This window comes from Bufo gargarizans, chromosome 6 (assembly GCF_014858855.1).
Source record: "Bufo gargarizans isolate SCDJY-AF-19 chromosome 6, ASM1485885v1, whole genome shotgun sequence".
Taxonomy (NCBI): domain Eukaryota; kingdom Metazoa; phylum Chordata; class Amphibia; order Anura; family Bufonidae; genus Bufo; species Bufo gargarizans.
In genome coordinates, this window is record NC_058085.1 from 379,808,033 (window position 1) to 379,835,002 (window position 26,970).

General features: G+C 44.2%; 1 protein-coding gene across 2 annotated transcripts in view; it reads right to left on the minus strand.

Annotated features, from left to right (window-relative positions):
* Positions 1–60: 60 nt before the first annotated feature.
* SCNN1A (sodium channel epithelial 1 subunit alpha) overlaps positions 61–26,970 on the minus strand; it is a 98,597-nt gene continuing 71,687 nt past the window's right edge. For both annotated transcript variants that reach the window (XM_044297669.1, XM_044297668.1), the window contains exons 10-13: positions 21,392–21,449; positions 16,865–16,908; positions 9,078–9,153; positions 61–839 (exon numbers count right to left, since the gene is read on the minus strand). In XM_044297669.1, the coding sequence (XP_044153604.1) occupies positions 444–839; positions 9,078–9,153; positions 16,865–16,908; positions 21,392–21,449 (574 nt within the window). In that variant the 3' untranslated portion in view covers positions 61–443. The remainder of the gene's footprint in view (positions 840–9,077; positions 9,154–16,864; positions 16,909–21,391; positions 21,450–26,970) is intronic.

A 26,970-nucleotide genomic window follows, 5' to 3' on the forward strand; every position in this document is an offset into this window, starting at 1 on the left:
AGCTCTTTTCCATGATAAGATATATTACAAAGTTGCACATAGTCACATATATTACTGATATTTTTGAATAAAATAATTATTTTATTTTATTATTAAATAATGTTTTTCAGATTGATTTACTCCCTTTAAGATAATGCAGTAAATTTACTTTTAGTTCCCACAAAAATACATTTTATACAACTCTCAACCCTGCTTTCCATACTTGGCTGCTCAGCTTTGTGCTTTTTTTTAATCATCTTCAGTTTACTGGCAGGCAATGAACATTTTAACATGAAATTTGTTTTAATCAAATTGATGAACACAAAGATAAATGAGGTCAAGCTGTAGAAGTGTGGTCACTGTCACTATAATTTCCCACGTCCTAATAACCTTGGTTCTCCACTTCCCCCGCTCTTTTATAGACTGATTCGATTCTATTTCTACCATCTTGTTCTTATCTTGTCTTATTCATCCCTCCATGCAGCCTCTCTAACATAGGAACCATGACTACGAAGGCTGGAATTACGAGATGATTCTCCTCCCACAGACCTAAGGTCGAGGCTATCGTAGGTCGGTGGAGGAGTGATATCAGCTACGACTCTCATTTGGCTGTGTGAGGGGACATTGTGCGGCATCTGGGTGCTTTGCCGTTCCATATGTCCATAGTAGGGGTCGGGTGTCGGCACTCCTTCTGTCTCTTCCACGGACCTGTTACTTTGGGTGAAGTAACGATGAGCAAGGATGATCGAGCCAATGGCGATGACATCAAAGACCAACTCCATCATCTCCACCACCGAAAGGACTGAAGAGCCGAACCAAAGACTCCACTGGCTTCCCATCAAGGATAAAAGCATTACCATCTGAGTAGAAGGAAAGAAGAGAGTCATTAATATTTCAGAATGTGAGGCAGATTTGCAATTTGGAGCAGTTCATTGACACATGTAGGTTTTTGACCGTGGTTGGTTAACATTTAGAAAATTATAGGACAATAATTTGAGCCATCATTTAAAAAATAAAAGGATAAATTTGGAGTCAAGTTTTTCTTGCACCGGATGTATACTCCTGGTATAGGAACCGTAGAGGAACATTCTGATCATCTGGGATCTTCAGGACTACAGGTGAAGGATTATCGGATGTTCCTAACTATCATGTAATATGTTCTGTACCCCGTGGCCTCACCAGCTGCTCCAGTTCTTAAGTCTTTTTTAAGGACAGACAGACTGTATTCAATGACTAGGTTGTATAGGGTTAGTAACTGCCCCACTTGGACTGCCCCAGGCAGAATTTGAGGACAAATCTCACATATTTGTGTTAAGAGACATCTATTTCATGTCATCTTGACAGGTTCTCAGGTCAGAATTTTCTTTTATTTGCTTCTGCTAAATGACCTCATTGATGTCCACAGTCCTCTGTGAACTGACTGATAATGATTAACAGAATTTTGAAAGCTCTTTATTTAAACAAGAAAATGAAACTTTCTTCCCCGATAAAGGATCGTTTTAAGACGCTTCTTGTAAGTTTTGTACCTTGAGATAATTTTGTGTCTATGTGAGTTCAGGTATACAACAGGTTTCTACTTATCATTTAGGCAGAATAGGCAAGTGCCTATTGCTGTACAGTTATAGAGAAGGTCCCCTGCTAGGACCAAAGTCATCCTAATGTTGGATTGTGTCCTTTCAGGTATTTTCTGTTAGGATCCTCATTGGTGTATTGTTTTACAGTGGACACATAGACATACTGTACTTTCTAACATTAGGGAATCCCTGCAAATTAATTTTCTTTTAAAACAGAGGGACAAGGATGAAACAAGTGAAATACATTTACTGATAAATACATGTATTGAAAAGAACTTAGGAGGGAAAGGGTGAGGGAAAAAGGCCTGGTAACTAGGGAAAGGAGCAGGTCACCTCCTAGAGAAACCCTAATCAAAGTCCTGACTGACTGCAAGTATGAACTGACCCCAGAGGTAGGTGAGTTCATACACAGGAACCTAAAGTCCTAACTCACCCTGTAGGACCCTGGTACTAATGTCAGGACGAGAGACAACCTGTTCCTCCAAACGGTAGGACGAACAGGAGTCTCCCTCAGGCCTAAACACAGATGGCAGGGAAAAGAACAACACAATAAAACCCCAACATTAAACAACAGGGGAAGGAGACACTTAACTTCAAATGGCTATGGAAGCATAGGAACTTTCAGAGATCCACACACCAACAATCCACAACAAGACTGAAGCTATAAACTGCACAGCATGGTGGGAGAAGCCACAATAAATTGGTTAAATGACCACATAAGCAACACCTGAGGCAAGAAGTGTGGCTATTACCAGAAACAACACAGACACAAATTGATCCACAAGGAACCTATCAGATCAAACCACGTGTTGCCAGTCTTACTGATCTCCTGGCACCTGTCACGGGAACGTCCGTGACAACACCAGAGCAAACCCCTAGATAAATTCAGATCCGGAACCAGCTCCTTAAATTAGTTCAGACTCCAGATCATAACTCAAAATTAATTCAGCCCCCAGACCAGAACCCTAAATGGATTCCTACTCCAGACTAAACCACTAAATTACCACCCCCCCCCCCATATAATCAGAGCCTGGTTCAGATAAAACCTCAACCCACAATATTCACTTGCCCCTCTTTACTCATCTCTCGAGGCCCCGGTCTGCACACAGGTCCTGATGCCAGCCAAGGTCAGAACGTTGTATGACATGCAGCACACTCAATAGCCTGATTGTGGGCTTCTTTGCCAGTCCGGTGCAGAATCCATATCATGGTCCGACAGAACCCCATCTGTGAAAATCAGCATCTACAGTATGGTAGCCAAATAACACTTCTGTACTGATGCCTTAAAGGGGTCCTCTCACTTCAGTAAGTGGCATTTATCATGTAGAGAAAGTTAAAACAAGCAACTTACTAATATACTGTCATCCATATTGCTTCCTTTGGTGGCTGGATTTATTTTTCCATCACATTATACACTGCTCGTTTCCATGGTTACAGACCACCCTGCAATCCAGCATCGGTGGCCGTGCTTGCACAATATAGGAAAAAGAACTGGCCTATGTGAGCTCCCATGGTCCCGGCCACCAGAGAGGCTGATGCTTTTTCCTATAGTGTGCAAACACGACCACCACTGATAGATTTGAGTGTGGTCTGTAACCATGGAAACAAGCAGTGTATAATGTGATGGAAAAATGAATCCAGCCAGCACAGGAAGCAATATGGATAATAACAGTACACTAGTAAGTGGCTTGCATTAACTTTCTCTACATGATAAATGCCACTTGCTGAAGTGAGACGACCCCCTTGATGAAAACGCTATACAGTGCTAACGTAGTATACAAAGATGCAGCGTCACACTATGCATAAGTAAATACCTCCATATAATGCTCAAGTAAGACCAGCATACAGCCACCATATAGCCATTTCATACATAAAATCTTCTAATACAAGTGCACTATATCTGAATAATATGGCTATACTGTATAATTAATATTATTAGTGGTCACAGGCAGGACATCGGTGGGGCCCTCTTAAGCAAAGACAAATGATGCCCAGGTCCTACGCCCATAATGCTGGCCTGGACTTTGTTTTCCTGTTCCTGACGACATTGTGGGGGAGAGGTGGTGACAATCATTGTTAGTAAAATACATGCTCAGAGCAGTGGTTGTCAAGTCTTCAGCCATTCTTCACCAGGTGGGATGGGAGTAGGATAATGTAATAATCCTTCAAGGTTGAGATCATGTGTCTGTATGTAGAAGCTTGAACATGCATGTGGCACAATAGCCCGAGGCAAAGCTATTACATAAGGAAAGGGCCTCAACTGTGCCCCATCCTCTATTGCCATGGATGAACATACAAATAACTCTAAGCAACAAAGGAGGTAGGACCTGGTCTTATTGTCCTTCCATCCTCTAGACATTGGGAAGCAAGGGGCAGATGGTGGGCTCACATGTCATAGGGTGGGGGAAAAGCTAGCATGAGTAAGCACCAAGACTGAGTGCCTGCCCTACATCGGTATACATGTATGTGTAATATGTGCAGCGCTGAAGGTCACAATGAACCACTAAGAATTTCCCAAAACCCACCACCCACTCACCTAGTCGTAATATCAACTCAATGCCTATTACTCTGGCATGGCACTAGTTTCTGCACCCTAATGTGCCAAGCTAAAGGATCTTCACTATAGGTGGAGTGGTTTGAGCTAGGATCAGTTGAGTCTGCCGGAAATCCTTGTCACATGCAGATCTCGAGGCCGTCACATGAGTAAGAGGATGCAACTTAAAGATCTTGTGGTTGCAGAGATGTTGAATAAAAAGGAGAACCTAACAGTAGACCAAAAACCTATTGATGTCAGGTCAAGGTCAACGCGAGACAACCCAGATCTCATTGTATCTCAGAAGGATATTCTTTTTATGTTGTTTTCAGGACATTGAAATTAGGGGTTAAAAACTTCTGCAGCAATTTCTTTTACTTTTATTACCGTGCATCATCAGAGACCTGGTTCTACAGGAGGCAGGAGATGCCATTGAACCTGGGTGACACTTTTCTAGGTACCTACATGGCAAACCTTCTTGGTAAAGTAGTTTGCAATGAACCAGATCTGTTCCACAAAAAAGGCCAATCCGGATAGAAAATAATAAATACCTTTATTCATACATAATTCATAAAATACAGCTTAAAATCAGTTGGTGGTGCAGACGCACATAAGGCAGTAAAATGCCATCACAGGAGATAACAAACAGTATATGTGCCAAAATATAGGTTGGTCATACATAAATAGGGTATAAAGCCACCACATAAAGTTTCACAAGATCATCACATAAAGTGCCAAGTGCCTCACCACGAATGGATAGATAATCCCGACCTCCTAGATCCCCACATGGTGACATAGGTATACTTACAAGTAAAATCTGTATCTCCCGCGTCAAGACGTGCATTTCGCTCAATGCTTCATCAGGGGGTAGTTCACTACCCCCTGATGAAGTCAGGACGTGGGAGATACAGATATTACTTGTAGGTATACCTATGTGACCAGGTAAGGCTCTAAGAGGTCGGGATTATCTATCCATTCGTGGTGAGGCACTTGGCACTTTATGTGATGATCTTGTGAAACTTTATGTGGTGGCTTTATACCCTATTTATGTATGACCGACCTATATTTTGGCACTTATACTGTTTGTTATCTCCCGTGAGGGCATTTCACTGCCTTATGTGCGTCTGCACCACCAACTGATTTTAGGCTGTATTTTATGAATTATGTATGAATAAAGGTATTTATTATTTTCTATCCGGATTGGTCTTTTTTGTGTAACTTATCTTGGGGTAATGTCCGGATGGTGTTGTCTTTTCCCCATGTATATTGGTGTTTAATAAACCAGATCTCTAGAGAGAAGGAGAGAAAGAGACGGGTGCGGAAAAACAGCAGCAGATCAATGCCTAGATAATGGGTTATGGGCAGTCACTTCCCAGGTTCAAGGAGAACAGGTTATCCGACCTGCTGCATGCAAATCATAGTCAATGTCATCAGTCCAAACCAATCCTCCGCCTGTCCCAGTGTTTACCCTTCCATAATTTTGTCCCTTCCTCCTGTGCAATAAGGTTATGCAAATAGTTTGACGTCCCGACCAGGAAGTGCAGCTCATCATAACCCATAATTATACCAGCGTGCATGGATGACAAGGTCCTATGTAATGAACAGTGTACATTTAACTGGTTATTATAATGTACTACGTAGGTTTGAAGTCTTTTTTTCGTGAAAGACATTCATGACATATCCTCACCGAATGAGACATTCAAAACTGATCTCGGACAAACCCCCATCCATTACTCAGAGACTACAATGGAGAGCTCAGCAGGCATGTGCGACCAGCAATTCTAACACTGAACTTGTAGGCACAATTGTATCAACTAAATGGTCCTTCGAAGACCTGGACGTTGAACCTAGAAATTATGCAATGTGATGACCATGCATGGTAGCAGCCCTACCCTTTGTGACACTGAAACATTTATCTGCTCTTGACTCTTGGAGGAGACGCTTCTTTCCACCACCCACCTTCTTCACCTGATGGCTTCTGGAGACCTTCCACCTACTCTGCTTTCCACCACCCTCCTCTTACAGTACATGACTTCTTGAGACCTTCCACCTACTACTTGAGCACTTAGTACTTGGCTCTCCATACAAGTACTACCAAAAGCTGAATTTCTGGAAACCCAACTCATGTCTATGTGAGTCACGGCACCATGTCTCTGCATTCTTTTCAACTTTGTCAACTAGTGACCACATTCTGTCTTACAAATCAGCAACCTGAAGATGTTTAGACCACCACTTCTCATGGCTGAGAGTGTGAATTTTTCAGTTCTTATGCAGTGGTCCCCCCAGCGATCAAACATTTATCACCTATCATGTGGAATACCTCTTTAAAGGGGGTTGTTCACCCCTGGGGACCTTTTCTACAGCCTGAACCTGGCTCCATCGCTGCCCCATTGCCTCTGTAGGTTCCAGGTCTCCCTGCATCAACATCCTGTTCGACGCTGAGCTACGTGACCCCTCCAGCCAATGACTGGCCACAACAGTCACGTGTCACCCATGTGTCATGTCACTGGGTTCTGGCTTCATGGCTGCCCCACCAGTTCTGTAGGTTCCAGGTCTGCCCACATAAACATCTGTTGTGATGCCAGGTCACGTAACTGGTGCCGCCAATGACTGGTCGCAGCAGTCATGTCACCTGGCATCAAACTAGATGTTGGTGCGTGAAGACCTGGAACCTGCAGAGCCTGCGATGGTGTCGCAATCCAGTGCCATGGATTGGCTAAATATGATTACAACCATGAGTCTGGGGTGAACAACCCCTTTAATAATGAGGGCTGCACGAAGTATTGAGGTGTATATTATCCCGTCAGACTCACCTTGTACCCAGAATCACTTTATCGTGCACCTAATAAAAATAATAAAAATCGGATCCATTAACAGCATCTACCCTGCTTGTTGATGGTTTCCATTCCAGATAGGAACAGGAGAATTTTTCAAAACTTCAAAGTGCAAACATAAACTTTTCTGTCTGCAGAGAACACGCTGCCTATTACCAGAGGCTTTTTGCAGTGGCACACCTGAGCTCTGATGTTTATGGGGCCCTCACTGTCTACAGGGCTCTCAATTACATTTGTGGGACATAGTTAAAAGTTTAGCACTGGGGCGTCCAGGACCTTCATGCATTCCATAGACGACTTTACTTTGTCCTTTTATTAGATTTTGTTTTCAGTGATGGAAGAGGAGGAAGAAGGAGGAGGACCACATTCAGAAAGTACCTCCACTTACTATTGTGTGTACACAAAGCCAGTGCTTCCGCCACAAGCGACCTCTAACATTTACTTTCCTGTATATAAGTGTAAAACGTTCTCCTATCTGGAGGCGAGTTAAACAGTGTTCATACTGGGTCTCCTGGCTCAAGAATAGAATCCCAGACTTACAGTGAAGACTGACACAAACAGAGCAGTAAGGCTAAGGGAGGTAGTGGTAGTGATTCTGCATAAAAAACACACATGCACATGCCATTGTGGTCTTGTAGAAAGCTGGGTGACAACCTCAATGGGCAGTGCAATTGGTGGTTCCCAGCATCTGTAATCTGTGCAGGATATCAAGATAACACAGACTTAAAGGGAATGTGACTTCAGAAAATTACATTGTTTAAGCCATGTTTTATATTTAAAGAAATTTTGATTATTTTTTTAATTTATTTTCCATGTCAGTATCTATTTAACAAAAAAAAAAAGAAAAAACTCAACATCCTGCAGTTTTCACACTGGCCACTAAGCTTAATAATAGGCGCTACTTCTTCGCCTGTACAGATCACTTTTCAGCAGTCATCTCCTTATCATTACAGGCATGATTACAATAACAGATATCACCTTTAGGCCTCTTTCACACTACCGTTTTTTGTTTCCGTTTTGCTGTCCGTTTTTTGCGTTCCGTATACGGTCCGTATACGGAACCATTTATTTCAATGGTTCCGCAAAAAAAACCGAATGTACTCTGTATGCATTCAGTTTCTATATTTCAATTTTTCCGTTCCGTTGAAAGATAGAACATGTCCTATTATTGCCCGCAAATCACGTTCCGTGGCTCCCTTCAAGTCAATGGGTCCGCCAAAAAAAGGAACACATACGGAAATGCATCCGTATGTCTTCCGTATCCGTTCCGTTTTTTCTGAACCATCTATTGAAAATGTTATGCCCAGCCCAATTTTTTCTATGTAATTACTGTATACTGTATATGCCATACGGAAAAACAGAACGGAACAACAGAACGGAAACACAACGGAAACAAAAAAACGGAACAACGGATCTGTGAAAAACGGACTGCAAAACACTGAAATAGCCATACGTTAGTGTGAAAGAGGCCTAATATAATGTAAAATCCAGCAGTTTTCATACTGGCCACTAAGCCTAATAATAGGTGCCATTTCTTAGTCTCTACAGATCACTTTTCAGCAGTCATCACATTATCATCACAGACAGGATTACAATGACAGCTATCACCTCTATATATAGATAACACGTGATTCATCGTTCACGATAGGTAATATCACAGCTTATCTACTCCCTCCTGACCTCTGCGCCAGTGCCTAGAAAACTCCACCATAGAAGTCAATGGGGTCCCCTCCCGTCCATTGTTTCTATGGCCCATGAGGCTGCCGTAAAAGATATCTCTAAACTCTTGAATACGGCCCAGGCAACGTGGCCGCCCCCATAATCATGTTCTGAAAATAGAATTTAAAAAATCTACAATCAGAAAATAAAAACTGTGCCGCTATCTGGTTTTAACTGGCAGATTTTTTTTTTTTTTTTTGTGTGATTTTGTTTTTCTTATCTCTACAGCTCATGCACACGACACTGCCATGTGCACAGAGGGGGTATGGTAATGCCCCTCCCTGGTATTGTGTGCTGCCATACGAGCTCTGCCAGGTGCTCTGTCTGCAGAAATACCTTCTCCTAGGAGCAAAGCAGAGACTCGCTTCTCACAGCTGACATCCGGCCGCCATGCGCTCTCAAATTTTTATTTTTTTTGTAGACTTTCTGTCCACTCACATTAAGGGTTGCAGATTCCTCAATGCTTTTGTAGTTCATTTCTTCATAGTAAATGTTAAGCTTGGCGGCTCCATCCCTGTCAAAATACAAAAAATAAAAAATAAATAAGTAAAAAAGATGAAATGCGGGTAATAACACAGAAACATGGGTTCTTCCTGAGGCCCCCATTCACATGCATACTCAGTCTGGCTGAGAATGCATGTGTCCTCAATGCAGAGAGAGGACTAAGCCACTGCTAGACACCTCTGGTGGCAACTTACTTTCCGTGAGAATGCAAAGAGAACTAACTCCCATGAAAGAGAACCGTCTCTCCAGCGCCACCTATTGGAAGTGGCTCCCTATGAGTCAATGTCCAGCTATATTCCCTTGTCTAATCCCAAAGTGTGTTGGAAAGTGGGATCATGACTCATAGGGAGCCACTTCCAATAGGTGGCGCTGGAGAGACGGCTCTCTTCCTTGGGAGATACCTCTTTGCATATCCATTTCTCCATACAGGATTGGTGTCTTTAGGGACACTCGGCACCCTGCCTGAGCCGCTTCCCTGAGAACAATGGGGCCAGGCTGGGAAATTCAAAGTGACGGGCACTGCCGGGTTTGGCTAACTTTTCTGTGTAAATATACTCTGGTTTCTCTTCAGAACGTATAACGTTTCTGTGTATTGTAGGGGGAGCCCATAAAAAATAGTGATAAGGACAGTTACTGCAATACTGCCCCAAACTCAATTTGAAAAAACACAAAAACGTATAAAATCCAGCAAATCCTCCTCCAATCTCTTCCTGTCCTGTGAATTTATCCTGTCTTATATTGCAGAAAGTAATAGCTAAATAATTCATATGTGTCCTAGGAAATCTGTCATACTCCCCCCCTATCTGTTGCAGAAACTTTAGGTCACACCTGTCTGTTAGGCTTCCAGCGGCAGCAGGAGCCCTCCCCTCTGCCTGCACTAGGAGACCAGGACAGGATATAATCTTTTATGTTGTCTATGCGCAGGAATGGTGGACATGGATCAAACCGAGCTGTCATCGATAGTCTAGAGCCCGGGAGCAGTTCCTGACCTGTCTGTCCCACGCTACGTAGGGTTCAGTAGAGCACAGCACACCAGGCATCCCGTTTTCCTCTCTGATCACAAGGTTCACCAGGAATCTTAATCTAACACGACACGCGATGCAGAGTTTATATTTCCCGTGTTCAGTCAAAAGTTGGCTATTTTTTTTTTAATTTTTTACAAAAAAATTGTCTTGCCAGGAAAGGGTTAAACCACCAAGCTGCGTGAACTTGTACATCCCCTCTGGCACTGAGCACACCTGCTTCTTCAAAAAATTAGCTCCCATTACACGTTTCTACAGGAGAGAAGCATCAGTCCGCTGGAACCCATTTACGGCAAGGGTGGAGCTATTTTGGCTCAGGAAACAGGAGCTAGCGCCCCCAGGCTACATGACGCTGAAGAGAAAACTCGAATTTTATTTTTCTTCAAAAATTTGGGTTAAAATGTGATTCCACAAAATGATATAAGATGTATTTAACAGCTGTATGTCTTAGCATCCTAAATACTACGTATATATATAATACGCAGGAAGGGGGCATGGTTCACACAGGTGCTCCAAATGATACAGCGCTGAGAACTGTGCCGATCAGTGCGCCTGGGCGCCCATCACATAACCAGGAGGCCAGAACAGGTTTTATCCACTTTAGTTCCAATGAAGGTTTCTGTTGAATGAGAGCAAGCAGAGATCCTGAAAATCATGACAAATTCATTAGACACTGGGTATTACCACAAGAGGGCGTACAAGTGCTTCCACCGTTGCACTATAAAAAAGCTCTCAGAGGCTACTTTTGGGTAGTGTACCTCTTGGTGAGAGATCATCGACTGCTAGATATGCCTCTACAATGCACTTGAAGACATTTTGCCCAGTAGACAGACTTTGAGAGGGGGGCATCGATGGACTGAGAGAAGGAGGATGGTCGTTTCAATGAACTGCCCGCCATCTTGGCCGTTCTGACCTAGCTGTTAGGAGGTTTTAGGAAGAGTGGTTATGTAAGGGCATGGACACACAGTGAACAGGCTCCAGATGGCCCAGACAGACCACCAGTAGAGAGGATCGTTTGATCCACGGACAGCATGGGTAGATCACGCAGTTTTAATGTCCACCATGGCCCCTTCATTACACACCCCTATCTCTTCCCAGGCCATTTCCAGGAGCTTAGCAGAAGGAAATGTGGTGTCATGGCTCCCATTATGTGTCCTGCTATTATCAGCCAGCCACCGCCACCTTCTTTTGCAGCCGTGTCGTGAACAAGAAGCTTGGAAAGCTCCAGACTAGAACCTTATTGTCTTTGGTGATTAACAGTGGCGTGCCCAGGAGGGGGGACATCCTGCTACCAAAAGTGTTCCTCTCATGGCAGGGCTTCCAACTGACATTTTTCAGCAGGATAATGCGCACCAGCACACACAAAGGGTTTTCCAGGAATGTCTCCACCATATTAAAACACTTCCTTGGCTGCCTGGTCACCAGATTTATTACCAATTCAGCATTTAAGGGACCTGCTGTAATTCCAGCTTCAGCAACCTATGGGCAAATGTGCCACAGGATACCATACGGAACCTGCATGCTTCCATGCCCAACCGTATTTCATCGTATACCTAGGCCAGAGGCCATATCTCATCTTATATCCAGGCTAGAGGCCGTTTCTCATCTTGTATCCAGGTTAGAGGCTACATCTCATCTTGTATTCAGGCTAGAGGTCATATGTAATCTTGTATCCATGCTAGAGGTAGTATCTTATCTTGTATCCAGGCTAGAGGCCGTATCTCATCTTATATCCAGGCTAGAGGCCGTATCTCATCTTATATCCAGGCTAGAGGTAGTATCTCATCTTATATCCTGGCTAGAGGTCATATATTGTATCTGGGGCTAGAGGCCGTATCTCATCTTGTATCCAGGCTAGAGGCTGTATCTCATCTTGTATCCAGGCTAGAGGCTGTATCTCATCTTGTATCCAGGCTAGAGGCTGTATCTCATCTTGTATCCAGGCTAGAGGCCGTATCTCATCTTGTATCCAGGCTAGAGGTCGTATCTCATCTTGTATCCAGGCTAAAGGTCATATCTCATCTTGTATCCGGGGCTAGAGGCCTTATCTCATCTTGTATCCAGGCTAGAGGTCGTATCTCATCTTGTATGCAGGCTAGAGGTCATATCTCATCTAGTATTTGGAGCTAGAGGCCGTATCTCATTTTTTTATACAGGCTAAAGGCCGTATCTCAACTTGTATCGAAGCTAGAGACTGTATCTCATCTGGTATCAAAGTTAGAGGCTGTATCCCATCTTGTTTCAAGGCTAGAGGCTGTATCTCATCTTGTTTCGAGGCTAGAGGCCGTATCTCATCTTGTTTCGAGGCTAGAGGCCGTATCTCATCTTGTATCCAGGCTAGAGGTCCAGAGCCTCCTTTCAATTGTGCAATTTCCCCCAATAAACTTCTCCTTTTCCTCTAATATTGTGATCACTTCCATTTATTATTATTACTTTCACACATAGAAAATTTCATTCTGTTCCAACGTTTCCTTCTTGGTGCATTTTTTGTCAATTAGTGTAACATAGAATTTTTAGTATAAAGATATGTATTTGCTGTAACATCCATTTAAATGGTGAAAATGAATTGGTTTCAAAGCTTGATATACACGAAATAAGACAATTAAGACAATCCTTCTCTAAAATTCGCTGCCCTCATGATTTGTGAAGTGGTGGAAGTGTCATCTGGTCATCCCTTTCTCCCTATACAGTACAGCAACAATTTGGGCAAGCTCTCATTCCCCAAAAAAGAGGTAGGAAGCTCCTACTTTGCATACTATGGCCACAGATCTCAGATGTCTCCAATTGGAGATATTAGAGTTGTTTTTGGGCTCCTGGATAATACCCAGGATGTGGAACAGTAGTGGGGTCTGCATACACACCTTTCCACACATGAGGGGCCTGTATGATCTTTCAGGATTGATGGACACCAGGGTAGTCAATAAGGACTTCCTCATAATAATCTCAAGGTCAAAAGAACAATTATAATTTAAAGTTCCTAAGGTGATTTCCATTAGATGAGGTCACCTTTTCTCAAGAATTCCTTATGCTTTATTATGGACTTTGCATCTCTACAGGACACTGAAATAAGCTTGGAACAGACACAAAAATACAGACAGTTTGCATAAAAAGTGCAGGCTTGGCACGACCCAAATGAAGAGATTTCAGGAAATACAGTTCAAGTGTTCAATAAATCAAGAATTTTATCACAAGTCCATCAGGTTCAGCCTTGCACAATCAATTATACAACATTATTTGTTCTATCTCATGTGCATGGACACCTTAAGATCAGATATAATTCTCAATTGCCACAGTGCGGTTCACTGTGACAGTTGTGTCCGTGTAGGCTGGCTGCCGGCCCTCTCGTGTACTGGCTGCAGGCTGCCACCTGTGCAGGCTGGTTGCTTGGGGCTGTTTGCTGGCTGTGGTGTCTTCTGTGAACTGATGCCTGTAAATGTTTGCTCTCCCCGTGATGCTTCTCTGTTTGTCTGTGTTACACGGGTTGTTTGTGCTCCGGCGTACTGGCTGCGGTGGTCTCCGTGTATACTGGTTGCCAGGGGCAATGTCCTGTACTGCAGCCTGTGTGTTTTGTGTTCTGTACTTCTGTTCTGATGGGGTTATTATCAGGTGCCCTCGTTATCCAGCTATTTCTAGCTGTGAGCTGTGGGCCTTGAGGTCAGTCTTTCTTGTGTCTGTCTAGGTGTAGCCCCTTGCTGCTGACCCAGGGGGTTTTACCACATACCCTTCAGTGTGGTGTCGCCTGGTATTGCATTGGTGCTTGTTGTTATTGTCTTGTCTTTTTTCCTGTACCTGTGTTTGATGTTATGTCCTTGTCTGATCTGTACCTGCCCTGTATGATGTTATCCTTGTCAGTTCCTTGTTTCGCCTAGCAGTGCGCAACTGCATCTGATAACCTGGCAGTGCCTACTGCTTCTGATCCCTGTCTGTTTTTGTCTGCCTGTAGTTCCTTTCTGGTCTATTCCTATCCCACTTTTGTCCTGCCTTCGTGAGAGGGTACCTGGCTTCCCCAGAGGGGGAATCTCTAGTCTGTGTGCAGCTCTAGTCTGTGTGCAGCTCTAGTCTGTGTGCAGCTCTGCCTGAGACCGCCATGCTTCCATCCCGCTTTAGGTCCAGGCATCTGCTTCTGTGCTGGTCCCTGTTCGTCTTGTTATCTGTTCCCTGTCCGGTATTTGCATGGGTTCCAGTTCTGTTGCTGTCTGTTCTGCTGGTGCTTGCACCAGCGTGGGTCTCTGCATATTGCCCACCTGCATACTGTCATTTCCTTTTATTACACTTGTAATAAAGTTCTCTGTGGGTCCTTGATCTGTTTTAGTGTACCTTCACACTCGCGTTTTTCAAGTTCTCCCACTTAGAAATCATGGAGATCCTGAAATTCACATTGTAGGTGCATTCCCACTCTGAGACAGAATAAAAAAATAAAATTCAGGAAATCACATTGTATGATTTTTTAATAATTTATTTGTCTAAGGCCTTATGCACACGACCGTTTTTCGGGTCCGCATCACTTCATTGGGGCCGCAAAAGATGTGCTGTCCGCATCCGTTGCTCCGTTCCGAGGCCCCGCAAAAAAATATAGCATGTCCTATTCTTGTCCGTTTTGCGGACAAGAATAGGCATTTTTACAATGGGCTGCCTGTTCCGTTCCGCAAATTGTGGAAGGCACACAGGCGGCTTCAGTTTTTTGCGGATCCATGGTTTGCGGGCCGCAAAAAATGGAACGGTCGTGTGCATGAGGCCTTAGTGGGAGAACTTGCAAAATCGCAGGGTGTTCAAATACTTCTGTTCCTCACTGTATATATAAATACGCATGGGGCAGGAGGTTTGCTGTATGGCTCTAATAGCAGCAACCCTACTACAGACACAGACTGTCCCCCATAGACAAATGTGTATATACAGTCAGGTCCATAAATATTGGGACATTGACACAATTGTAACATTTTTGGCTCTATACACCACCACAATGGATTTGAAATGAAACGAACAAGATGTGCTTTACCTGAAGACTGTCAGCTGTAATTTGAGGGTATTTACATCCAAATCAGGTGAACGGTGCAGGAATTACAACAGTTTGCATATGTGCCTCCCACTTGTTAAGGGACCCAAAGTAATGGGACAATTGGCTTCTCAGCTGTTCCATGGCCAGGTGTGTTATGGTACCCCCTCACAGTAGTATTGCCCTCATTGTACAACCTTCACAGTAGTTTTGTACAGATGTGTGTCCCCTTACAGTAGTTTTGCCCACATTGTGCCCTCTTACAGTAGTTATGCCCACATTGTGCCCACCTCACAGTAGTTATGCCCTCTCTGTGCCTCTTTCACAGTTGTAATGCCCTCTTTGTGCCCCCTTCACAGTAATAATCCCCATTGTGCCCCTTCACAGTAATAATCCCCATTGTGCCCCCTTCACAGTAATAATCCCCATTGTGCCCCCTTCATAGTAATAATCCCCATAGTGTCCCCTTCATAGTAATAATCCTCATTGTGCCCCATTTATAATAATAATAATGCCCGTTGTGCCTCCTTCACAGTAATAATGCCCATTTTGCCCCCTTAATAGTAGTAATGCCCACTGTGCTAGTAATGCCCTCTCCATAGTAGAAATCCCCATTGTGCCCCCTTCACAGTAACAGAGCCCACTGTGCCCCCTTCACAGTAATAATGCCCACTGTGCCCCCTTCACAGTAATAATGCCCTCTGTGCCCCCTTCATTGTAGTAATGCCCTCTGTGCCCCTTCCATAGTAGAAATGACCATTGTGCCCCTTCACATTAGTAATGCCCCCTGTGCCTCCTCCATAGTAGTAATGCCCTCTGTGCTCCCTCCATAGTAATAAAGTCCTCTGTGCCCCCTCTGTATAAAAAAAACAACAAAAAAACACAGTACCTACTCACCTTGTCCCGTTCCTGAAGCTCACAGTCCTCTCTTCCCAGCAGACACAGATGGCTCTGCAGCACGGTGTGGGCGGAGCTTATGCAGATTTTTGTGCTGCAGGCCCCGCCCACACAGGCCGGCAGCGCGATCTGTGCCTGCAGGCTGAATGGTGGAGCGGTGATAAATCTCCCTGCTTCACCATTCTGTGCACCGCCGGCCTGAAGGAGGGGAGGAGCGCGGGGAGCTGAGCGGTGAGTGACAGGACCGCAGCTTCCAGCACTCCAGCAATGAGCGCTTCCATCTATTTTGATGGAAGCGCTCATTGCTTCTGGCACCCCACTGAGAGTCGGCACCCAGGGCGGGCCGCCCCCCCATGGCCCTCCCCCCCTTAGTACGACATTGATGCTCCCTTCCTCTGCTGCTGTTTAAACCGGCTTGTAAGCCATAGGACTAGAAAGTGAGGGGGCGGGGCCATTTAGCCCTGCTGGGCCCCCCAACCTCACGGGCCCCGTAGCGATCACGTGGTCTGCCGCTATTGGCGATACGCCACTACTTGCATGGAATAAAGGAGAGAATTTGATTTAGAAACTCTGTCTGTGTCAGATCTCTGAGCACTCATAAAGAAAACTTCAAATTAGGACCCCGACAATCATAGAGGTGCGGGTTTTGCCCTAACATTGGAAAATCAAAAATAATTTTTTCCTGTAAGATAACCATATATTACACAGAAATGAGGACTTTGTTTAGTGGCCCTCATCTTAGAACACAAATAGCGGAAAGACTTGGTAAAGTGGACATCATGGGACTTCTGTGGGGTCTTTTCTCTTACCTCTTGGTTGCATTGGAGTTCGACAGTGTTTGAAGCACCCAGTTCTGTAAGTAGGAAACATTTTGGTTGTTATTACACATAAAGTATATGAATACTAATAAAAAAAGTTCCAGAATTAAAGCAGAGATAAACTCTCTAAAATGTAATTAAACGGTCTGTCCATAATAAAACTTCATGTCTTATGTCCTATCTTGAAGTAACTTCAGACCCAACAGTGTTAGAACCAAGTCAACAAACCTCCATCTATTTATTGGTCGTGGTCCCCCATTGATTTCTTTGGGTACCCTATTATATTGAGTTTTTCATTTCAAACGGTTAAAGAAAGTACATTACAGTTTGATTTGTTACAGTGTCAAGCAGAATGCCATTATAATCAAAGGAGAATATAAATTCTAATATAATCCATGTATTCAGATAACATCCGTTATTTTATGTAAAACATCATCCTATTCTTTATTGTGCTTCAATGAAGGTTCTTCCTTTATATCTATCAGCTCAGCATGATGTCCCTGACCATGAAAACCCAAGTACAATAACCTTTGAAGAAGCTTTGACATTTCGTTGTGACTTCTACAGATATATAACGTGGTTCTCTAGGCTTCAGGTACTGATGACCTATCCTCCAGATAGGTCACCAATATGAGATTGGTAGGGTCCGACACTCGGCACCCACCATGATCAGAAGTATATTTGAAAACTCAAAAACATGTTTTTAACTTTGTTCTATGCCGTATCAAATAAATCTTTTTAGATTGTGGCTACCTGGGGATCGTGAGTTACTTCCTTTACCTCCTTTACAGAATCAGACTAATCACATGGCTTATTTGTAGCCTCCAGGAGTGACAATCATCTAAATCATAGAGGCCACCACCCCCTCCTCATCGGCAGCCATACAGGGGGGGGGGGGGGGGACAACCCTCGCGGCAGCAAAAACTTGACAGTATTTTCATTCCATCCAGTGAATCATTACAATGGTATGAACCAAGGATACCAGTAATAAAATTAGAACTATTGGGAATGGTTCAAATTGCAAAATTTGCAAGCATTCCCAAAAAAATTCCATTAAAAATGAGATGATTTGATAAAACATGAGATATTACCGGGACGGGGTAGAAAGTGAGTGAAGCCTGATAAGAAAGGAATCTTTAGTAAGGATTTCTCACTTTGAAGTCAGCACGCCTCCACATATTACACAACTCCTACACCAAGAGTTATTCCTATTCTTACAAGGCAGCAAGTCCACGTAAAAATTATAGGGTAACTGTCATATTTTTTTTTATTTGCTAGTTTATTACAACTCGGGATGTACAGTCGTGGCCAAAAGTTTTTAGAATGGCACAAATATTAGTTTTCACAAAGTTTGCTGCTAAACTGCTTTTAGATCTTTGTTTCAGTTGTTTCTGTGATGTAGTGAAATATAATTACACGCACTTAATACGTTTCAAAGGCTTTTATCGACAATTGCATGACATTTATGCAAAGAGTCAGTATTTGCAGTGTTTGCCCTTCTTTTTCAGGACCTCTGCAATCCGACTGCGCATGCTCTCAATCAACTTCTGGGCCAATTCCTGACTGATAGCAACCTATTCTTTCATAATCACTTCTTGGTTTGTCAGAATCAGTGGGTTTTTGTTTGTCCACCCGCCTCTTGAGGATTGACCACAAGTTCTCAATGGGATTAAGATCTGGGGAGTTTCTAGGCCATGGACCCAAAATGTCAACATTTTGGTCCCCGAGCCACTTAGTTATCACTTTTGCCTTATGGCACGGTGCTCCATCGTGCTGGAAAATGCATTGTTCTTCACCAAACTGTGGTTGGATTGTTGGAAGAAGTTGCTGTTGGAGAGTGTTTTGGTACCATTCTTTATTCATGGCTGTGTTTTTGGGCAAAATTGTGAGTGAGCCCACTCCCTTGGATGAGAAGCAACCCCACACATGAATGGTCTCAAGATGCTTTACTGTTGGCATGACACAGGACTAATGGTAGCGCTCACCTTTTCTTCTCCGGGCAAGCCTTTTTCCTGATGCCCCAAACAATCGGAAAGAGGCTTCATCGGAGAATATGACTTTGCCCCAGTCCTCAGCAGTCCATTCACCATATTTTCTGAAGAAGATCAATCTGTCCCTGATGTTTTTTTTTGGAGAGAAGTGGCTTCTTTGCTGCCCTTCTTGACACCAGGCCATCTTCCAAAAGTCTTCGCCTCACTGTGCGTGCAGATGCGCTCACACCTGCCTGCTGCCATTCCTGAGCAAGCTCTGCACTGGTGGCACTCCGATCCCGCAGCTGAATCCTCTTTAGGAGACGATCCTGGCGCTTGCTGGACTTTCTTGGACGCCCTGAAGCCTTCTTAACAAGAATTTAACCTCTTTCCTTGAAGTTCTTGATGATCCTATAAATTGTTGATTGAGGTGCAATCTTAGTAGCCACAATATCCTTGCCTGTGAAGCCATTTTTAAGCAACGCAATGATGGCTGCACGCGTTTCTTTGCAGGTCATCATGGTTAACAATGGAAGAACAATGATTTCAAGCATCACCCTCCTTTTAACAGGTCAAGTCTGCCATTTTAACCCAATCAGCCTGACATAATGATCTCCAGCCTTGTGCTCGTCAACATTCTCACCTGAGTTAACAAGACGATTACTGAAATGATCTCAGCAGGTCCTTTAATGACAGCAATGAAATGCAGTGGAAAGTTTTTTTTGGGATTAAGTTAATTTTCATGGCAAAGAAGGACTATGCAATTCATCTGATCACTCTTCATAACATTCTGGAGTATATGCAAATTGCTATTATAAAAACTTAAGCAGCAACTTTTCCAATTTCCAATATTTATGTAATTCTCAAAACTTTTGGCCACGACTTTATACCTGAGTTAGTCTGTCAATGATTGCCAAAAGATCTGTAATTACCTTATAATAACAGCTTTCATTAATGTCCTCTGTCCCTTTCCACTGCTTCCTTAAAGGACAGTTGCTATGGCTCGTCTGTCTCCGGCTAAGAAGACAGGAAGACGGAGGGGCGGTCCTTCACACTGCATGCCTGCATTAGGCTTCAGAGTGCGGAGGCGTGTCTCTCAATAATCCAATCTGATTGGCTGGCAGGGAGCTGCTGGCTTCAGCAAGTGTGTAAGGGAAGTTAGGGAAAGCAGTTTTGGCCTCAGAGAACTGGCAGAGGAGCCATCTTGAGAAGGTCGTCATATTGTAAATGTTTAAACAGTCATAACTAAGGGAAAAACTCAAGGACATGTCGTACTTTTATTCCGGCCGCCTCTCGGCATGTTTGCTGTGCTGCCGCCCGAACTCCGGCCCACCCCCATTAAGGTCAATGTGGCCGGAGCGGTAGTCCAGGAGCACGCGTGCACTAGCGGCAGCAGGGGTCCGACAGGCTGTTCACCCACCGGAACAGCCTGCGGGAGTTCCTTGACGCTAGTGTGAAACTAGGCTTACTCACTATCTCTTGTATTGAAAAACAGGAAAAAAATTAATTGCTGCAATAAAAAAAATATATTTTGGCAATTGTTTTTTGGGGTTTTGTTTTTATGGCATGCATTATATGCTACAAATTACATCTAATTATGCAGGTAAGTGTGATTTTTGCGATGACCAAATTTATATAAAAGTTGTTAGGAAGTTTACTGAGATGCTGTGAACTATACACTGTGTAATCCAAAAGGCTATGTATGGGAGGGAGCAGTTAACTGGCGGTGCTTAGAAATGGTTGGCAGGTAGTGGGCCGGTCCCATTTTAAATTGTTTTCCAGTGCATGGACTGACAGAAAATATGTGAAATGTATTCATTTATTTATTTATTTTATTATTAATAAATGTGGCACATCTGACTCCAGCGCACTTCTGTTTAAGACTGATGTATGAAATGCCAGGTATTACATTCCCCTCAAGTATAGGTGTTCGGGGGTTGTGTCATCTCATACATTGGGGGCATATCGCTAGGATATGCCCCAATGTTTGATAAGTACAGGGGCCCCTTCTGGACCTGCAACTATTTCTAGAATGGAGCCCGCAAAGTGAAAGAGGGCGTTCTGCTCATGCGTGGACGTCCTCCATTCATTTCTATGGGAATGCCAAAAATAGCTGAGCAGTGTGCATTGAAATGAATGGGACGGGCACCGCACAAGTTCGGCCACCGCTCCATTAACTTCTATGGGGCTAAGTAGAAGAAGTGGATCAGCACTCACTTTATTGCCATAAACAAAATGCAGGCTGGTGTGACGCGTTTCGGCTAAACAGCCTTTTTCAAACAATCAGTATTTCACTTTGCGGGCTCCGTTCTAAAGATAGATGCAGGTCCACACCGATTAGACATTGGGGGGATATCCTAATGATATGCCCCCAATTTATGAGATGGACCACTCCCTTTAAGTAACATGGAGGTGTCATGCCCGTCTCCACTGCGAATATCTAAAAGCCATTTATTTCATGTAATACATTTATAAAGATTAAGTAGGATTCTGACAGTTTCCTTTTTTCTGCGTGATATATTTCTTACGAAAACCACAAGTGACTCACCTCACTGACTTTGGTTGGCCAACGGGAATATCCAGCATTAAGTCGATAATTTGTCAGTCTAGGGGGAATCAAATAAATGAGAAGGTTACTTTTCTATTACCTATCCTGGAGAAAAGAGTGCAGCTCTGGGGTATAACATAAGATGTAACTCAGGATCAATACAGGATAAGTAATGTAATGTATGTACACAGTGACTCCACCAGCAGAATAGTGAGTGCAGCTCTGGAGTATAATACAGGATGTAACTCAGGATCAGTACAGGATAAGTAATGTATGTACACAGTGACTGCACCAGCAGAATAGTGAGTGCAGCTCTGGAGTATAATACAGAATGTAACTCAGGATCAGTACAGGATAAGTAATGCAAATACACAGTGACTGCACCAGCAGAATAGTGAGTGCAGCTCTGGAGCATAATACAGGATGTAACTCAGGATCAGTATAGGATAAGTAATGCATGTACACAGTGACTCCACCAGCAGAATAGTGAGTTCAGCTCTGGAGGATAATACAGGATGTAACTCAGGAACAGTACAGGATAAGTGTATGTACACAGTGACTGCACCAGCAGAATAGTAAGTTCAGCTCTGGAATATCTAATATATAAAGCTGAGTGCATGTATGTATGTTCGCTAAAGGAATCCGCACTGTCACATTTACGATCACAACATTTGGCACTCCGGTACATCAGGTGTCCAGGAAGGTTTTAGACCAGGTCTCAGGTCTCTAGCACGTACCGTTCCTGAGATATTCCCAAAAACTGCCTTAGCTAATAGAAACCTGGTCACATGACCCTTATCAGCCAATAGAAGCTCGCAGGCCCTTAGTCTCCACATACACACAGTTTTACACCAGTTTTCCATAACAACCCAGCCATTTTCTTCACTGCTGTAGGTCAGCTTTACAGGGGCAAGACGCTGTGGATGACACTGTTAAGGGAGCGAAGAGCTGTGGACGTCACAGTTAGGGGGGCAGGTAGGGTGGCCATTTAGGTCACCTTCAAAAGATGGACTTAAAAACCCCGCCCCAGGTCCCACTAAGCTACGCCCCCGACCAGGTTAGGCCACGCCCCCTCACACTCTGAAGCACGGAGATAAATGAAGGTAAAAATTAACTTCTGTCAGCTGCAGGGGTGGGAGGGAGGGTGACTTTCTCCCTGCAGCTCACGCTCAGACAGCAGCACAGTGCTGCTGTCTGAGAGTGAGCTGTTCAAAAGGACATCCCTGTGTCTGTCCATGCCCTGCGCCAGATGGAGGACAGGGAGTTTGAAAGCCTGACTGTCCGGCCTAAAACCGGACCTCTGGCCTCACTAGGGACAGGCTGCTGTGGAGGTCACAGTTAAGGAGACGGTCCGCTATGGAGGTCAGTGTTAAGCGGCAGATTGCTGTAGAGGCAACTGTTAAGGGGACGGAGTGTTGTGGAATTCTATGTTAAGGAGATGGGGTACTGTGGAGGTCACTAATAAAGGGGCAGCCGCTGTGGAGGTCACTGTTGAAGGGACGGGATGCTGTGGAGGTCACTGTTAAAGGGGCAGGCTGCTGTGGAGGTCACTGTTAAAGGGGCAGGCTGCTGTGGAGGTCACTGTTAAGGGGGTGGTTTATTGTGGAAATCACTGGCAACGAGATGGGGCACTGTGGAGGTCACTGTTAAGGGGGAGGGCGCTGTGGATGTTACTGTTAAGGGGGAGGCCGTTGTGGAGGTCACTGTTAAAGGCACGGGGTACTGTAGATGTCACTGTTATAGGGGATACCGTCGATAACTTTTAACGACACACACAAACACTAAATGAAATAGATGAAATATACACGTGCGAAGTCCTTCTGCTAGTACAGGATATAGCTCAGGCTTAGTACAGGAGTAACATAATGTAGAAAGTGACTGAAATTTTTAAATAGATATTTTTCAGAAATAACCGTAAAACTGCATTTAAAGATGTACACACCCATTAGAAAATAGTTATAACAGAAGACTCAGTGTAGCCTGCGGGAGACGGATAAGAATATATTTTACACTCACAAGATGTACAGGTCTGTAGGAGCTACCCAGGAAAGCTGGCGAGCCTTAGCTGGCAAATCAGTGATTCATTGGTCTCTGATGAAATATCTGGTTGAGACCAAGCATTTTTTGCACTAAAATTTCCCAAACCTTCTTGCAGCTGGAGCTACAGAACAATCTTGTTTATGTTCTTCACAGAAATGAAGGAACGCCTACACTTCAATGATAGTAAGTCAGAGGTTCTGACTACACCAGTCCAAAGCCGGCTATACTGTGCTTGGGAGATCAAGGACTTGCATACTTTCCAGCAGAAGCGGGCCAGACAGAAGGATAGGACAAGAAAACAGGGAGACATTATGGGACCTTCTTGAACTGAAGAGGACGAGCAAGGTTTAAAATGTCCTATGATTTCTGATGACATTTTTAGAATACGTGTGCAGGGCTAACTCAGGTTGCAGTCCATGGCTCTGCTTATGGTATACTTCCTGGAAGGTCCTGGAGGCTCCTGGACGACCCTTTCTTAGGGGGTCTGGTATTGGGTCTGTATTTATTCTGGGGTCTGCATTTATTTAGGGAGATTGGTCGGATCTGCTGCAAGTTTTTTTTTAGGGGGTTTGGTCTGGATCTGTATTAGTTTAGTGGGTTTGTTGTGGGGGTCTATATTTATTTAGGGGTCTGTTCTGGGGTCTATTAATTTCAGGGATTGGTCTGGTGTCTGCATTTATTTAGGAAGTTTGGTCTGATTTGCTGCAAGTATTTATTTAGGTGGTATGCATTTATTCTGGTGTCTGTATTTATATAGGTGGTTTAGTCTAATCTAATCTGCATTCGTTTAAGGGGTTTCATCTGGGGCTTGTATATGTTGTAACAGACAGTCTGTGTGGACCCACTGTGCCAACTAACCAGTTTGACTTGGGGCTAAACCTAAAAACATTTTCCTGGCCGTTCCCTGGTTTTCACCCTTTAACCCCAGTACAGGGATCTGGACTTTGCTGCAGGAAACCTACCAGGCTACTACCTCCTAGAGAAGTCCTGGTGTAGTTGGCTGCTGACCCATGGGGCTCAGAGACACTGGTGCAAAGCACCAAGAAATCAGGCAAAAGATTGCCCAGGACCGTGGGTATGGACCGCTGGTGTGACATTTGTATTCATTTAAGAGGCCTAGTCTTGGATCTGTATTAGTTGATAAGGTCTAGTGTGAGGCGATTATTTAGGAAGTCTGCCCTGAGGTCTAGTCTGGTGTCCATATTTATTTAGGGGTCAAGTCTCGGGTCTGTATTTGTTTAGGGGGTCTAGTCTAGGGAGTTTGGTCTTGTGTCTGGTGTCTGCATTTAGTTAGGGGTTCCAGCCTGGAATCTGTATTCTTTTAGGGGGTCTAGCCTGGGGCATATATATATATATTTTTTTTATGGACTTTGGCATGAAGTCTGGTCTGGTGTGTGTATTTTTTTAGGGGGTCTGGTCTGGGGTCTGTATGTATTTAGGGTGCCTAGTCTGGGTATATATTAATTTAGGGGGTCTAGTTTGGGGTTTGTATTTATTTAGTGAGGCTGGTCTAGGGTCTGGTTTGCTGTCTGTAAGGGGGGTTTGTGATTCAGATCCCACAAGTTGGGTCGTGTCAGATGTACATTGAATAATGTAAAAAAAATCTGAGTTTCGACCATTCCTCAATAAAATATCTTATAAAGTAGTGTCAATTATGTGAGGTTATCCTTACATAATAAGCGAGATAAAATTGGGTAAAATCCACAAGCAATAGGACTTAGTGACACCGCTGGATAGTAATCTGACAGCAACTAGTGCCAGGCAGCTGCTGCCAAGGCAGATGAGATCACGGGAGCTTTTACAGGAATCAGAGATGTATGTTCTGAAAACCCCAAGCAGTCAGACTGCACAAAGAATATTCTGTACAGTTTTGGACACAAAAGGAAGCAGAGTCTGAGAATGTTGATGGTTGGGCAACCGCAGTAATTAAGGTAATTGCAGTGCTTGCAGTCAGAACACTCGGGGAACGAGGTGCTTACTACTTACCATACAGGTTCCTTTTGTATTAAATACATTGCTTTTTCAATGCCAAGCTTTTCTGTATTACAAAAATATATATATATACCTCTCTTTACATGTGGTCTGAGCACAGCTATATATAGTTCTCTATAGGGAGCTCAGTGCACACACATTTATAAAGCTCCCATTGAGTTTACGGTATGCTGTGAGCTCCCCCTGGTGGCGGTTATGGTAAGCAGAATTGTGTCATTTTCTCTATGACAGGAAATTGTTTTTTTTGAAAATCTGTATAAAGGGAGCGTTGACCCTCTTAGAGATATATGGAGCACATACTGGCACCCCTACTGATCAGCTGTTTCAGGCTACCACCAGTGCTGGACGGAGCCTGAAGCCCACGGTTCTTCCCACGGTGTGTTGGCCGTGCCGGGGTGCTGCAGCATAGCTCCCGTTCAAGTGAGCTGCAGTACGCCGGTGCTGGCAACTACACAGTAGATGGAGCTTTCTGTCCACTATATGGTTACTGGCGCTAACAGCTGATCATTGGAGGTGTCAGTTGTCAGACGCTCTGATAATCACTTAAACCTATCGTGAGAATTTACTGGCAGAAAACTCCTTTAGGGCCACCAGGAGGACAAGAAATTACCATCCTTTCATCACCTCTATACTATTACTACAGCCTCCTGGGCCGTGTCATGGTAAACCACCGACACTGTACAACTGCGGCAAGCTTCCCGTCAAGTCAAACCATTTAGATGCCACAGTCACTGGGGTCATAGTTATATCAGCTGTCACCCTATGCGGTGGCCTTCTGGCTGTATCTCTTGTCATTATAACTTCACCCACACAACCAGAATTTCCAAATGCACCTAGTAAAGGTCTCAGAAATGTTGGCACATTAGAAAATTTGTGGCCAAAATACCATCTGGAGGACAGAGAAATGCTAAATGTGCAAAAAAAAAAAGGAAATAGGCATTTATTTTGTGGCTTCCCCTGCTCATAATGGGTAAAGCGGGAGGGCGCTCCCTACAGTGACCCTTCGCTATATTGGCCCATGTATTTCTTCATAAATCAGCTGTACGTGTGGATCAATGAAACTTTGCAGATAGCCTGTAGCCCCCTTTTCCTGCTTGCAGGATCTCTGTAAAGTGCAGAAAACTCACCAAACAAATCAGTTGACATGAAGAGGTGGGGGAGAGAAGAGGGGGATGCAGCTGCAGGAGGGTCTCTGTGAATACAAGGAGGGGGTGAGGGGGATGCTGCTGCAGGATCTCTGTGTATACATGGAGGGGGTGAGGGGGATGCTGCTGCAGGATCTCTGTGTATATATGGAGGGGGTGAGGGGGATGCAGCTGCAGGAGGGTCTCTGTGAATACAAGGAGGGGGTGAGGGGGATGCTGCTGCAGGATCTCTGTGTATACATGGAGGGGGTGAGGGGGGTGCTGCTGCAGGAGGGTCTCTGTGAATACAAGGAGAGGGTGAGGGGGATGCTGCTGCAAGATCTCTGTGTATACATGGAGGGGGTGAGGGGGATGCTGCTGCAGGATCTCTGTGTATACATGGAGGGGGTGAGGGGGGTGCTG